The 15,491-nt window shown below is 39.1% G+C and overlaps 1 protein-coding gene across 5 annotated transcripts in view; it reads left to right on the top strand.

Moving 5' to 3' along the window:
• LOC145985857 (radial spoke head protein 6 homolog A-like) overlaps nt 1-9,289 on the top strand; it is a 447,142-nt gene extending 437,853 nt beyond the window's left edge. For all 5 annotated transcript variants that reach the window (XM_083119960.1, XM_083119958.1, XM_083119959.1 and 2 more), the window contains one exon: nt 8,726-9,289. In XM_083119960.1, coding sequence (XP_082976086.1) covers nt 8,726-8,960 — 235 coding nt within the window. In that variant the 3' untranslated portion in view covers nt 8,961-9,289. The remainder of the gene's footprint in view (nt 1-8,725) is intronic.
• Nucleotides 9,290-15,491: the final 6,202 nt, after the last annotated feature.

Genomic DNA, 15,491 nt, shown 5'->3' with positions numbered 1-15,491 from the left:
AGAAGGAACTGGCACCACTGTTGATGGCAACATGGCCGAGAGTGAGTGGTCCTTGTTACCAAGATCGTTGCTTGTAACATCTTGAGTTCTTGTTCTTGTCATGCTTCATGTTGTACAATAAAGTACGTTGTTAAGTTAACGTTAGTCTTTATCATACTAGTAAGATGACGAGACAGTTATAAAAAGTTGATATATTGATGAGAGCACTAGGTTGGAAACTATGCAAGGGAGAACTTCATTCATGTGGAAAAGGAGCATGTATCTTCTTCTTGAGCACATATCCCAAACAACATGCATGACCTTTTCATGTAGTCTAAATATCCTTGAAATTATGCAAAATGCATACTTTTCATTATTTTGCAACATCATTATGGGGAGAAATATATTTTGTGATTAAATGTCATGTGCAATTTAAAATATTTTAAATGTAAACTGGGAAATTGATATTTTATAGTTCCAATGGAAAACCTGTATACCTGTATCCGGAAAGAAGGTTACAGCCTGTATAGGCTGAAAGGTGATGTTTTAGTCCGTATTTTGGCAACACTGGCTTTGACCTTCATCCTTCCACTTTTGTCTCGCGGCCGTTCGTCAGTGTTACCTGGAGTCTAGTTCGAGTACACATACTGACAATGGCTGCACCGGTTCAGAATCCCGCCAAATATAGAGTGCACTCTGTCATACCTTTTCTCCATGCAAAAGGCGAGTACCCAGCAGATATCCACAAAGCAATTGTTCCCGTATATGGAAACATTATGAGTCGCCAACATGTAATAAAGTGGTGCTGTCAATTTGCTGCAGGCAGGACCAACGTTCACGACAAACACAAGAGCGGTATGCTGTCTGTGATCACCGATGAACTTCTGCATCACATTGAAGAAACGATTCATGCAAATCAGCATCTCACAGTGAGACAATTGCATGAAATCATTCCGGAAGTGTCTAAGACAATGCATCATGAAGTTGTGACTCTAACATTAGGGTACAGGAAATTGTGTCCGTGCTGCGTACCCAAAATGCTAACGGACCTTACGATGAAGAGATCAAGAACGAAGTTGAAATGTGGTTCCAGCAACAGGTGGCAGAATTCTATGACTGTGGAATACATAAGCTAGTACCTAGACTTAACAAGTGTTTGGACAATGTCGGAAATTATGTGGAAAAATAACTCGTGTAACACTAAATAATCTGTAGTGGACGTGTTGTCAAATACATTTTTTTTAATGAATACTAGCCATTGTAACCTTTCTTTCTGGACACGCCTTGTATTATAATTTGTAAGTACTCTGAACTGTTTTGAATTGTTAAAAATTTCAGGAATTGGTATAATTGGAAATGGATAAGGTTATTGCCACTAGCACTGGTATTGGTTCAGCCCTAATAATCATTCATTTGCATACGTCAGAGGTGACTTGACTTCTGCAGTGTATTTATCAAGAAATAAGCACATTCAATTTCCTTGGATATGGCAGAGTTTGTGATTTTCCAGTGATACTCTCTTTAAAGTGTAGCTCGTGCCATGTTACAACATCATGGTAAACTGAAAGGTAATCATTCACCATGATGCATCAATAGATCAGGATGGACTAATATTAAAATTTTATTAATCAATAAAATCCTGATGGTGAAATGGTAATGGTGTTGTGTAGTGCTTAAAGTAGAAAATGTTAGCTTTGGGGATGTTTGGTCGAGCACTGGTGTTGCCACCTAGGTATTGAACCTGGTGGAGACCTGTAGTGGTTCGGACTAGGGATGGCCAAAAAAATTCCAGATTCCAGAAAATTAGAAATGTGGATTCTGAAAATTTACTATCCCCGAAATCCAGATTTTGGAGCAAGAAGGATTACGGAGGCAAGACAGGTTTTGGAAGGATAACTGATTAATGAGGGAAAGCAATACAAGCAGAGAAAAATGGTGGAAGGGAAAAACAAGACATGCAACAGCAAAGAGTGAAGGTGAAAGAAATACAAAGGAATTTGGGAGAGGGCAAGGGAATATATGTTTGTAAAACTCAAACTTTACGTCTGCCAACCCTAATTGATCAGTATTTGGCTTCTGCCCAACCGGTCAAAATTTTCTGGCTCCAATCGAAAGATGCCACCTGCATTTAGTACCATATTTACTCATGTATAATGCACAATTTTTTCCAAAATTTTTGCCACCAAAAAGTGTAGTACGTATTATGTACGGAATACTTCTTTAATTTAAACAAAACCCTATCATGTTATATATCGTTGTAAAGCTTGAATTCTGCAGTTTCTGAATATGGCAACATTATTCCATTCAAGATGGCGACACTTATTTGCAATGCAGTTGAAATAAGTTAATTACAAAATGAAGGAACGTTCTGATTTTTATGGTACTTTGTATGAAAAAAAAAGATATGGAAAAAGAAAATAATTAAAATGTACACCCACCGCAAAATGACTTCGGACCTCATGTGAAATCTGCTGTAGTTAGCGGTCTATCACTTTCTAGCCTTGTATCTAGTGTTGTTTTGTTTCAAACACGGAATTGTTTCGGCATGAAGCCAGCATTATTGCATGGCGAAACATCCCGATAAAGACAATATGTAAACAAACAGGTCAGTCATGCAAAATCAACCATAATGAAGGTACTGGCAGCCGCCAGAGGACTGCCTCCAACTGTCATTCCAAAGCACAAATTCGGTGGTGGGAGGCAAAGAAAAACAACCAAATCTAGAGACGCTCTCCTAATGAGAGAATAAAGAAAAACCCTCGACTTACAGCATCAGAACTTAAAGAAATGCACTCGAGTCTGCTGGAAAATGTTAGTGTTCGCACGATCCAGCACCGTTTACAGAAAGACTTGGATTTGCCGTGTCATAGTGCTGCAAAGAAGCCACTACTTACCGCTTGCATGAAGAAAAACCTTTTTTTTTTTTTTTGCAAAGAAATAGTCACACTGGACACCAGCACACTGGATGAAAGTCATGTTTTCCAATGAAAGCTCATTCCAACTGTTCTGAATGGAAGCTGCTAGGGTTCGACGTCCATCATCTTCAGATCGATACGACCCAAAGTATACAGTTCCGACTTTTAGGTACTCCCAGTTTGTAATGGTGTGGGGGTGTTTATCAGGTGAAAAGGGTAGGGCAGGTTTATATTTCTTACCGCAAAACATGACTATGAACGCAGACCGATATATTCAACATTCTTAAGGACCATTTAGTGGGTATGCTTCAGATCCACGAGTGTGATATTTTCATGCATGAGAACGCTCCTTGTCACACGGCTAAGAAGGCAAGGAAATGGCTTGAGGAACAACAGATAAAGATGTTAGAGTGGCCTGGGAATAGCCCTGATCTGAACCCAATTGAAAATTGTTGGCATCGTATGAAGCAATTCCTGGGAAAGAAGAAGATTCAGAACCTACAGACCCTGAAAACAGAACTGAAGAAAATTTGGTGCATTGGCATGGACTTAAATTCCTTTCGAAGTCTTAGTGATTTCATGCCCAAGCGCATCCAAATGGTTCTCAAAAGTAAAGGCAACATGACTCCGTACTAATGTATGCATTTTTTGCTGTATCTAATAGCTCTTTTCACATGAATTTTCTGTATTTTTTGTGCTTTTGTTATGAGGTCCGAAGTAATTTTGCGACGGGTGTATTACTGGCCAAATAATATGACATATATGCAGTGTGTAAATGCCTTAATTGACGAAATCTTGTGCTGCTAACTGCTAGTTTGAGGATCCTGAATGTGTCTCCTATAAATGTTTCGTTAGTCAGGAAAAGTATATATTTTGAAGTTTTTTGGAAAAAGTAAAGAGGAAATGAGCAAAACCACTTATAAAAGTTTCAAGGCCATATGCCACAATTTTTCACTTTGTACTGTTATGTTCTCCTCTTGGTCCACATAGCAACAGCTTTACAACCTACAACTAAGAAAGCCATTTCTTGAACCTGGATTGTACTGTGCATTATACAGAGGTTGTTCGCTTTATATCTGACCATTTTCGATTCGGTGCTGCCACATGGCATATCATGCTAGAACTATGGGTCTGCTGGCGGGAGCAGTGTTGGGTCTGACCTTGTAGGGGCGTGAGTGTTGGTAGTGAATGTTATCAAATGGCGCCGAAAATCAACCAGTATTGGGAGGGTTACGTAATGGCCCTTTTCCATGCTGTTTTCATACGTACGCATTGTGAAACAGTGTCGGGAGAATGGGTTAACACTCGGGGTGACTACTGCAAAAACTATTGTGTCCCGTTACACACAACAGGTTCTCCCTGCGAAACATTCACCCACAAAAACCACCAGGAGAAGGGCTGCAAGCAAAGTGTCACCCGTAGTGCGAAGGGGGATCCATCAATTGGCGTGCCAAGAAAATTCCCCGACTCAACGTGATATGGCCCACAGATTTCACCTCGCACCGTCAACTGTAAACAAAACAATTCGCAAGCGCCTCAGGTTGAAGTGTGTGCAGACGGCCCGTGTACACCACCTTCTACCACGTCACATTGCCGAACGTAAGACGAATTGCAGGCAACTGTATGAAAAGTACTTGGCGGGTTCCAAATGGAAGAAAGTTGTCACAATGGATGAATCATATGTCCATCTCACTGCTGGTGGTCACATTCGGGCGATCACATACCGTGATATTGACGGCAAGGGGCGCAGCAACTTTGTTTGTCAGTGCAGGGAAAATTTCCCTCGTGGCTTTATGGTTGTGAAGGGATTCGGATATGAGGGTAAGTTGATGATACGCAAGGTGGACAAAAACGTGAAGGTGAATGCCAGATACTTCCAAGACTCCATTCTGACACCTATCGATCGGAGAGACATCCCACAATTGTATGGAATGGACGCGAACCAGGTGATGATCCATATGGACAAGTCTTCGAATCATACCGCCAGAGCATCACTACGTTTTTATCAGGAAATGGCAGAGGAATTAAGAATTCATGTCATTCCGTTTGAAGACATTCCTGTGAAAAGCCCAGATGCCAGTCCAATGGATTTTTGCACATTTGGACTGTTGAAACGACGTCTTCAACATCGGCGCCTGCGCACCCTTGATGGTCTATGGAAAGCTTGAAGGGAGGAGCGGGACAGAATTCCCATGCCTGTCCTGCACCGGAGCTTGCTGCAATGGAAACTGAAGACTACTAGTGACTTGTTTCAGTTTTGTTTGTTTTGGCCACTACAAGCAAATATTTTGTAATTTTAAAAGCCTGTTTATGCAGGCCAATGACCATATACTGTGTCTTAAAAAATAAAAATAAATTTTTAGCAAAGTAAATAACGGTGGAAGAAAGACAAGGGCCACTAATCATTGTAGAGGACCCCCCCCCCCATAGAGGAAAGTAAATGTGGGTTCTCTTTCAGATTAGGATCAATGTCTGTTGTATACAATGACAGCGGTGTTACTTCAATGTGACGGCAAAGTTTAGTAAGTCATATATAACGGAACATTGCAGATGCGGACGAAAATTAAGCGATGCTGAAAAACCCTTTGCACCTTCCCTCCTGCACCACCCATGCATTAGAGCAAGAAAAGTTTGGTCGAAAGCAGAAAGAAATATATATGTCATTTTGTGTTGTATACGATTTCATTGAGCTCCGAAGCATGTAATCTCAGGAAGCAGATGAAAATTATTATATTCTTTCAGCGTCAGAAAGTGCTTGTGCATTAAACTGAGGCACAAACTTGTCCAATCTATCAAACTATCGCCCTTGTGCAACTGCTATGACAGATAAGGAGCCATCGAGCAATGTGGGTATGTTTGGCCGAAACAAAGAACTGTTGTAGCTTTACAATACTGCTGCAACAACACTGATCCATTGCTTTTCAGTTAGCCAACTATTACTCTTTCTCACTTTGGGATTAGCTGCAAACATATTCAGTAGACTTGGTTATGTGCTATTGAACATATTATTTAAAATAAGCTTGAGCCAGGATGGATCAAATTCAAAATTCCCTCCGAAATCCAGATTCTCCATTTTTACTATCTGGATTCTAAAAATTCAGATTTGGCCATCCCTGGTTTGGACCCTACTTTAAACTGTAGGTCCAGTTCCGATTAGCCTTCCTGTTCATAAAGTGAACTTAAAAACATCTTAATTAATGCATGCACTGTTGAATACCTTTCTCTTCCAACTTCTTCATAATAATCCTTTGAGGATGAAAAGCTATTTTTCATTAGGTGATCTGTATTGCACATTGAGTGTCTCTGCTGCTATTTTCTGGCTGTTTCACCATGTCTAACAGTCTGGAAAAGTTCAAGGAAATTTTCTCGTTTTCTTGAAAAATCAATGTTTTTTGAAGTAGGAAAACTCTCACAATGAAAGTTATTGGAAAAAGACAAATAAATTTGCTGCACCAGGTATTACTTGCATCTAGAGCTTATCGTTTTTGGTCTCCATGTTAAACAAAGATCTCTGTTCACAACAAGTGCTCTTTGACTGTCATACCTCACTAGGTTTGGATTCTAGAAAATAGTTTTACTCTGGATTAGGATTACTTTGAAAGCAGGATTACTTCCAAATAATCTGGTCATTTAATTATTTGTGTAACAGTGAAAGTTAACTTTTCCACAAATAGAGAAGTTATTAAAATACCGGTAAACGTGAAACATGCTTACATATCCATGTACCTGTTAATTTTATTTTATTGATTTTGGTGACCACTGTCACCATCCTCATCGGAAGTTGTAGTTATCTGCTTGGTGGGCTTCCAGTAGCGGATACATAAGCATGTTTCATATGTCTAAAGTCCCATAACGTGAAAGAGAAGTTATGTTTCAAATTTGTTGTGTTTGTTTGATGTCAACTGAGTATTACTGTTAGACAGAATATAAATTTTCTAATAAATGCACTAGGTAAAGGTCATATTTTGAACTCTATTGTGTAGAACTCTACTGCTATAAGTGATATTTATCCCTTCCTTGTTTGCATTTTTTGGGGATACTTGGTAGAGAGTTACCTGTAATAATATGTTTGCTTAATTTTACTTTTACTGTTACTTCCCCCACCCCCAAGTAGAACACTTAAGAACACTTGGTTAATACTGCAAATGGTGGAGTTCTCAACAGGGATGAAACATGGGATCAAACATGAGAGCACTTACCAGTCAGCTACGTGGGAACTTTCATATCAATCTTCTGTAGAGTTTAAGCTTTCATCCCACTGAATAATGAAGGGACTTCCTCAGAATATTCACTACGTGAGTTCCTGGAAGGTTTCCAAGCTTGATTGAAGAGAAGCTCCAAATCCACCTGGAATTTACCTGGTCAATATCATGAGAAAATCTCTCTGTTTACCGTAGTTTTGCTTCAAATTGTTCAGCTTCACATCTGAGATAGTTACAAAATCCAGTTTTGCCACCTAGTTTTTGTGTACAATTAATATAAATTGTACATTGTGCGTAATTCACAGGTTATTCTGCTCCTCAAAAGTGTCTTTGGCATTGATGATGAACCAATACTTTCCAATACTAGTAACACTATTATCTGTCATAATATGAAGTATATAGGTGTTCACCTATTCATGAATTGAGGGCATAAGGTATAGCTTTGCATAATGTGCACATTTATTTAAAGTTTGGCGTAATGCACTGGAATATTGAAAAAAAGCCTCTGATGCATTCTAGAGTATGCATTTATCCTCATATGGTAGTTGGAGGCAGGTCTTTGTGTCAAGTATTAACCTATACTCCCATGTATTTCTCGTGAGAATGAAAACTTTCTCTCCTTAAATCCACAGCTTGACATTTCTGGTCTGACAATATACAGTGTGTTTAAAAAAGAATGACCCAATTTTAAAACCGTATATATATTTGTGCAACCTCACACTGCCATTGAATGAAACTTGCACTACTTGAACTGCCGTAGTGTAGAGCAGTGGTTCCCAAAGTGTGTGCTGCAACACCCTGGGGCACCATGGCTAGCTTACAAGGGCACCGCGAAATGTTCCAATATTTCACTGAAATGATATGATTGTTCCAAATATGAGCTTATTTAGTACTTGTTGCATGTAAAATGTTTCTGAGTTTGAAATGTGTGTCTATTTTTTAACTTAAGGCAAGCAACCTAGCCACACTAACTGAGCGTTGCAAGTGTTAGGCCTACATTCTGATTGGGTGCCATGGACAATATCTTGAAACACTAAAGGCACCGTGAAACAAAAAAGTTTGGGAACCCTTGGTCTAGACTTTAAATGACTGCTGCTAGATACCACCAGTAGCGCCCAAATAGACGCTATCCTTAGTAGTTCTCAAGATGGCATCGATGCAACAGAAGCCATTTTGTGTACTCCAATTCAGCAAGGCATTACATCCTGTGACTTTTCCTTGTGGGGATATGTAAAACTACATGTTTTTGTTCCACCATTACCTATTGACTTGGATGAGTTCAAGGACAGAATCACGGCTGCTGTAAATTCTGTAGAAGAAGACACTAAGATGCAGTGAAGCATTTGGAATGAATTCACATGTCGTCTTGATGTTATCCATGAAGCAGGTGGAGGGCACATAGAGGATTTATAATACAGGAGTGAAACTCGAGGACTTACTTAATACTTTGTAATGTTTGGGTACCTGTAATACATTTTCATTTTTAAATATAATTATTTGAAATTGGGTCATTCATTTTGAAATACACTGTATTACCTTTTCATTGCTTTACTCATTCATTATTCTACACGATGATACTTTTTCATTGTCGCTACATCCATGTACTTACTGAATATTTATTCTCTGTAGGAGGTTTGAAAACATTTATGTAGGATTCGGTCACAAATACACGTCCAACAACTACACTCCCCCTCCATACGAGCAGCCAAAGGAAGAGTACCCTGTGGGACCCGAAATCATGGAAGTGACCGACCCTACACCAGAAGATGAGGAGGCTTACAGGTTGAGACACATGCCAAAAGAAGAACAAGCTGAAGAAGAGGAGGAGGAGGAAGGAGAAGATGATGAGGAAGAAGAAGATTAATACACTGATGTAAGTCAAATATGTTCTTTTCTTCTAATGTTTTGTTTCGTGGATCCTGCATGGAATGGAAATTGGTGTTGGGTTGAGAATGGGCCAATGCAATAAGCATATATTTTCTACGTTGATTCGGTTTGTTTAATGAGCTTATTGTTACAGTGTTCATGACTTTTTATGTCCTGTACTTGTATGTTGTGTAGTTATTTGCATGTAAAGTTGTAATTAAGCTGTTCTCTTAACCTGTAATTGCATGAATAATAATTTATATTAATGTGTGTGTTCTGCATGTTAATTTGCATGAGCATGGAAAAGTTTTTTTTAATAAATAACATATTTTCATTATAAAATAGTTTAATTTAGAATGTAATCGGAACATAAACATACAGTGATTTAAAATGAAAGTCTTTTAAGTGTGCACCCATTTGAGACAAATTTGTTGTCCTTCCTTTGGTCATAAAACTTGATTGTGATTGGTTAAAATTGTAAAACATATTTTTATGACCTCAAAATTACCACAAAGTGAAGAATAGTTTGCACCCCCCCTTCCCTTTCTACAGCCTAAGGTAAAGTTCCCTGTGCATATAGCACCACGTTCTCGATCTGGGCAATTTTGGAGGTGATGTGATGGCAGCACAACGCTGCACACACAGGCACAGGGAGCACCAACCTTCATAGACAGTGTGCCAAGAGACATCGTCCTGTGTATATCGTGAGCTGTGCAGCTGGTGCTCTTCTGACCACGTGCATTACCACGTCTGCAATTTCATCATGGACAGCAAGTGAGAACAACGACCGAAAGTGAAATTCTGTGTGAAACTGCGCAAATCCACCACAGAGATGCTTAACATGATTCGGCAAGTGTACAGCGATGCTGCAAGTGGCACGCACGCTTCAAGAGTGAAAGAACATTACTGGAAGACGACGAGAGATCAGGACGAGCACAACACCCGAAAATGTCGAAACCATTCGGCAATTTGTGCATGAGGATCATCGGAGAACAATCCACAACATTTCTGCCATTGTCGGTGTGTCATACGGAACAGTGCAGGCAATCCTCACGTGTGATTTGAACATGCGCCGTGTTGCTGCCAAGTTCGTCCCCAGGCTGCAGACCCAGGAGCAGAAGAAACACCGCGTCCAAGTCTGCCAAGAACTCCGTCAGCGTGCCGTCTTCCAGTGATGTTCTTCCACTCTTGAAGCACGTGTGTCTCTGTTGCGGATTTGCTCAGTTTCACACAGAATTTCACGTTTTCTCTGTTCTAACTTGCTGTCCATGATGAAATCGCAGACATGGTAACGCACGTGGTCAGAAGAGCACCAGCTGCACAGCTCACGATGTACACAGGACGATGTCTCTTGGTACACTGACTTATGAAAGTTGGTACTCCCTGTGCCTGTGCATGCAGCCTTGCGCTGCCATCTGTTGGTGTGTTACAGAACTAGTCTTGAAACTTTTTGATACGTCCTCGTAACCTTAGTACTCACTTTTTCAGCAAAGCAGTTTTTTGTAGTTCTATTAATTTTGGTGATCACTACCATCATCCTCGTTGGAATTTGTTTCAAAGGGACCTGTAAATTCCAATGAGAATGGTGGCAGTGGCCACCAAAATTAATAGAACTACAAAGAAACAGCTTCATGGAACTAATCAACATGTGTGGGGGAGGGGGGGGGGGGAGAATGCATGGAGGTTGATCACCAATGTCATGGCAGCAAAATACAATCATATGGTCTACAAGCATATAATGTAGTATGCCTCATGTAATGATGCAAAGTAAGCAAGCTCTGCCATTGGCTAGACCTCTTGGCTGTACGAGCCATGGGTTTAGTGCGACAGAACCTTCTCAACTTGGAATCTGGATAAATACCTCCCAATACAGGCTGAGTATATTGTAACACTGTGTATTTCATTTTTGGCATGCATGGTCTGGTAGTGATTTGCCTTAAATTTCATTAAGTTTCCTTATAGTCAGTATTTCAATTATTGCTTAAATTTAGTTTGTTTACTGAGATTAGATTGCTCCTGGCCATGTTGGTTGGATGGGTTCTGTGCTGTGTTACAGTAGACTTGTTAAAGACATTAAAGGAAATAAATGAAATTATGTGTCTATTTTATTATGTATTGCAGGGTATTAAAGATAAAAATAATGTTTCCTGTACACAAGATTATGCTCGCAGTTTTGTCCAAACTATATGCCGAAATGGGAAAATTATGGATGAAATTTAATTGAAAATATGCTTTGGAATTATGTATTTAGTCCAAATGGTTTTGAATAAGTATGTAACCTCTATTGGATGACAGTATTTGTGTATACAAGTATTTAATGGGTAATCAAAGAGAAAATGAAACTCCCTTAGTGTATTTCAAAAATGTAGTTCAAGCTGCTAAGATTTTGCAGTACGAGCTTGATGAAAATACTTTTTGGCTAGACTTGAACCTCAGAATTCTGAAAAATTATACATACTAGGGGCATGCATATTTCGTTTTTAACGAAAAAACTAAATGTCAAAAAACACATTGTAGTGTTAATTTTTCATGCTTTTGAAAGTTATGAGATGTATTTTGTGACCATGTTTTGTCACGAAATAATGCTAAATGAACTGCAAAATGCGAAATAAACTCTTAAGAGGCCATATCATGGGCAGCGGAAAAAGAGACCTTCATTCAGTACTTTTACTCCAAAACTATTTGAGACATTTGAATGAGCTTTGTGGTAAATTGATTAGAAAGGATGAATCTTAACAGTGAATATTGAAATTTTTTTATCACTTCTATATTTTAAAAGATATTAGCTGTCAAATATCTCAGTTTTTGGATCGGCATATACAGCCAGATTCTAAGTTACTGTAAAAATGTAACCTTGCAAGGCTTTCTTGCATCCTTCCTGAGTAAACTGATTTTTATTTTTTTCAAATTGAGAGACCCATTGTGACAATATGCCATTGCAAACATTGATATGCATTTTCAAACACCATGCTATGTCCTTTGAGAATGGCTTCATTCGAGCCATAGCGGGATCTGGCGGGATTATGTTCAAGTTCAGCCGTCTGCCGATAGATGACTCTGACCAGGTTTTACTAGAGAAGGCATGGCTTGTCTTTCTTCTTCTTCTACCCTTGGCATTGTCTTTTCCCTTGGGGGCGGCTTTTGACCATGCTCCAACCATTTCGGAAAATCCAAAGTTGATTTCCTTCACCCGGCTGTTTTTTGGTCTTATTTCTATTTTCCAAAAGGATAAATACATTAATACAGAGACTGTCCCAATTGAATCTTACATAAATTATATCAAAATTAAAGTTTGTTTTAAGTCAATTACATGCTCAAATAGGGTAATCGGGACTGGGCCTACAGGATAAAGTGAGATCGAGACCACTGTGTAGTTCTGCCGGGGATCGAACGTGAGACCCCTTGAATACAAGGCGAGATAATTACTACTAATTCCATCGAGCAATCTCAAGGACTTATTTAGGGGGTGGGATCCGGACCCCTCCCAAGAAAGACTTACAAAGTGCAAAAATTAAATAATGAAAATATACTTGTGTAGCATTTATTACATAATCGACTTATAATTTCCTTTGAACTTATTGATTGATTTGTTGTTTTTAAGTCCACTTTTTGCATAGAAAGGCTAATCGGGACTGGACCTACAGTTTCAAGTGGGATCCAAACCACTACGTGCCTCCACCAAGTATCGAACCCGGGACCCCTTGATTACAAGGCAACGACGATACCACTGCACCATCGAGGAAGCCCACTCTTTGAACTTATTGGAAGGCAGATTGGAATCATGGGGCCTCGAAGGACAGTACCAAAGATTTATGCTTTCATGCTACTATTTATAACAATATGCATAAAATATTAATCAGGAACTTTACTTTTCCCCAACCGGATCTAACATTCTCTTTCATTCAATAAATATTCAATTCTTCATCAATTTGAAATGAATTTCTTTGCCAGGACACTTGTTTTTATGCAAATTATGCCGATCTTAACTATAATGGAACCACGAGCAAAACAACCTGCGCAGACCTGAGACTCCTGTGCACCATACTCTCATGAGAAGGGGAGGGGGAGAGTGGACCATGCTTCCTTATGACCCGAGGTGGAGGGAAGAAGGGAAAGCTGCACGGGGACTTTTCGTCCCAAGGTTTTTTCCCTTGTGGTCAATCTATACAAGTAAGCTAGATAATGAATACGTGCCGTTATTCGAACTTTTTACCTATTTATGTAATAATAATATAATTTTAACTTAAACATCATATTATTATTATTCCTGACACACTTCGTTCTGTGTATTTCTAGATACGTGCCTTGGGGAGGCCCTACAGAAATTACAGTGAAAGGAAGTGAGACAGTCTGGTCACCTTTCAAACTGTAAATCTTGTTCTTGTTCCAAGTTATGTAAACGCTCTCTCGTTCTCTGAATATAATTTCAATTATAGTCACATTAACTTGAACGCATTTTAAAGATACAATTTGTGTCTATATAAAGAACACGCTTGTGCAATACATTTAGAGAACACCGATCTATTTCATAAAGAGGTAAGACAACTATGCTGAAGGTAGATATTTAAATTTTAAAAATAATTCACTGCACATTCAATTATACTGTATATAATGTTATGTTATAATAATGCAACCCTCATCTTGCAAATTTTCTACTTCTAGTTTCATTAATATTTTACTTTGGCTATTATGTGAATACATTAATCGTGATGGAGGGAGAAATCACACCGGAACAACAAGTGACCGGTGACACGTGTCGCTTGAGGATTTCACCAATCGAGTGTAGGCTTGTGCAGCCTGTCATGCTGCTATGATGTGAAACGTTGCTGCCGATTGGCTCGTTCCTAAGCGATGTTTGTTGCGTATCGCTTCTGTGTGAGTTCTCCCTAAGAGAGCAAGTGACAATGAATTCAATTACATCTTCATAGCTTGTTCATGACTGAAGAAGCTACTTGTCGCATGTCACTCGGACTGGGCCTTTCTCTCAATATCATGTATGGTGTCACCTCTGTTTGTTGTTTGTGCAGGTTTTGCACTGAATAGGCTCCTGTTGCTTGATGTGAATGTTCCGTGTCGCTTGGGAACGAGCCAGTCAACAGAGTTTCTCACTGTAGCGCAGACCGAAGTGACATGCGACACATACCTCTAGAGAACAATCCAATCAACAGCAACGTTTTACACAGCTGTAGGATAACATGTCACACAAGCCTGCGTTCAATGAAGCAACACGGATATTTCACACAGTCTAAAGCAAAGTATTCACTGTGCATGTGTGAACAACAGGCCAGGGTGACACGATGCACGGTATGAAAAAGAACCCAGTCCGAGGGACACACAAGCGGAATGGTTGTTTGCATTTATTACCGAGAGCCAGTTACCAAGAGACACGTGTCGCGTGTTGCTTCGATATGAAGTCTCCCTAAAAGTAAGCAGCTTTTGAAGCACAGTATGAATAGTTAGTAGGTAAAGAGCAGTGACAGCGCCAGACTTTCTTGCGTGGGAGAACTACTGGATACCTTTCAAAGATTTGGGTGGACCACATCTTCACATAAAAATATTTTGATATTCAAATTTTACATGATCCATACAAACAGGGTCCCTACCCTTGCAGCCGCTTCTGTAGTCTTTTTAGCGCATATGCTCTTAAGCTGACAATAACTATTAGTTAATAATTTTCAAATGCCATTTTAACATGAATTAATTCAGAGAACAACCAGTGTAGCGTATGAATAAGTGCATGACTTTCTAATGTCACTCTCAGTTTGCATTCACCACAACTACCATAGTTTATCAGTAAGATCTATTTTAACAGACATCTTGATATTAATTTACATTGAAAAACAAAATCAGATCCTGCGTGGTCTAGGGATACAAGATTGAGTATTAGACTCGGTCTTCAAAATAGAGCCAAACCAGAATTGGAGGTAGGATATTTATTCCTTCTCATGTGTGAACCGGTGAGCTGCAACTATATATACAGTTGTGAAATATAAATACATTGTTTGAAAAGTAATAATATTTCAAAGGAATTTTAATGGTACACTTCTATGGTATACGACTAAATGATTGGGCAAGAAATTTTGTTAATTGCGCAATACTTCCAAATTTATGGTAAACACCAACAAATACTGCTGTTTCACTACATCTAACATGGATGATCTTTCTTCTTCCTCGCCGTTACCTCATTTCTGCAGGTTTCATTTTTTTTTAGTAGTATCTCATACTCTCGGTCTAGACTACTTCAAACATACCTGAACGTTATTTATCTACTTCATTATTTATAGATTATCATAATCGCAATTACAATCATAAAGATAAATCATAAGTGTCAACTGTGAACCTGTGCGCAGTCGTTTCACATATTCAGGGGTTCCAAAAGTTGAAACAAGATGCCAGACAATAAAACATGTTACTTATCAGCCCGCCAGACAATAAAACATGTTACTTATCAGCCCCATAGATCTGCTTAGTAGTGTGGGGGTTTTATGTCTCTTTCGATACTTTCTTCTTATGTAATGGTTTATGATAT

Source organism: Lepisma saccharinum, chromosome 3 (assembly GCF_977018435.1).
Source record: "Lepisma saccharinum chromosome 3, izLepSacc3.1, whole genome shotgun sequence".
Lineage (NCBI taxonomy): Eukaryota > Metazoa > Arthropoda > Insecta > Zygentoma > Lepismatidae > Lepisma > Lepisma saccharinum.
This window is presented reverse-complemented; position numbering and strand designations above follow the sequence as displayed.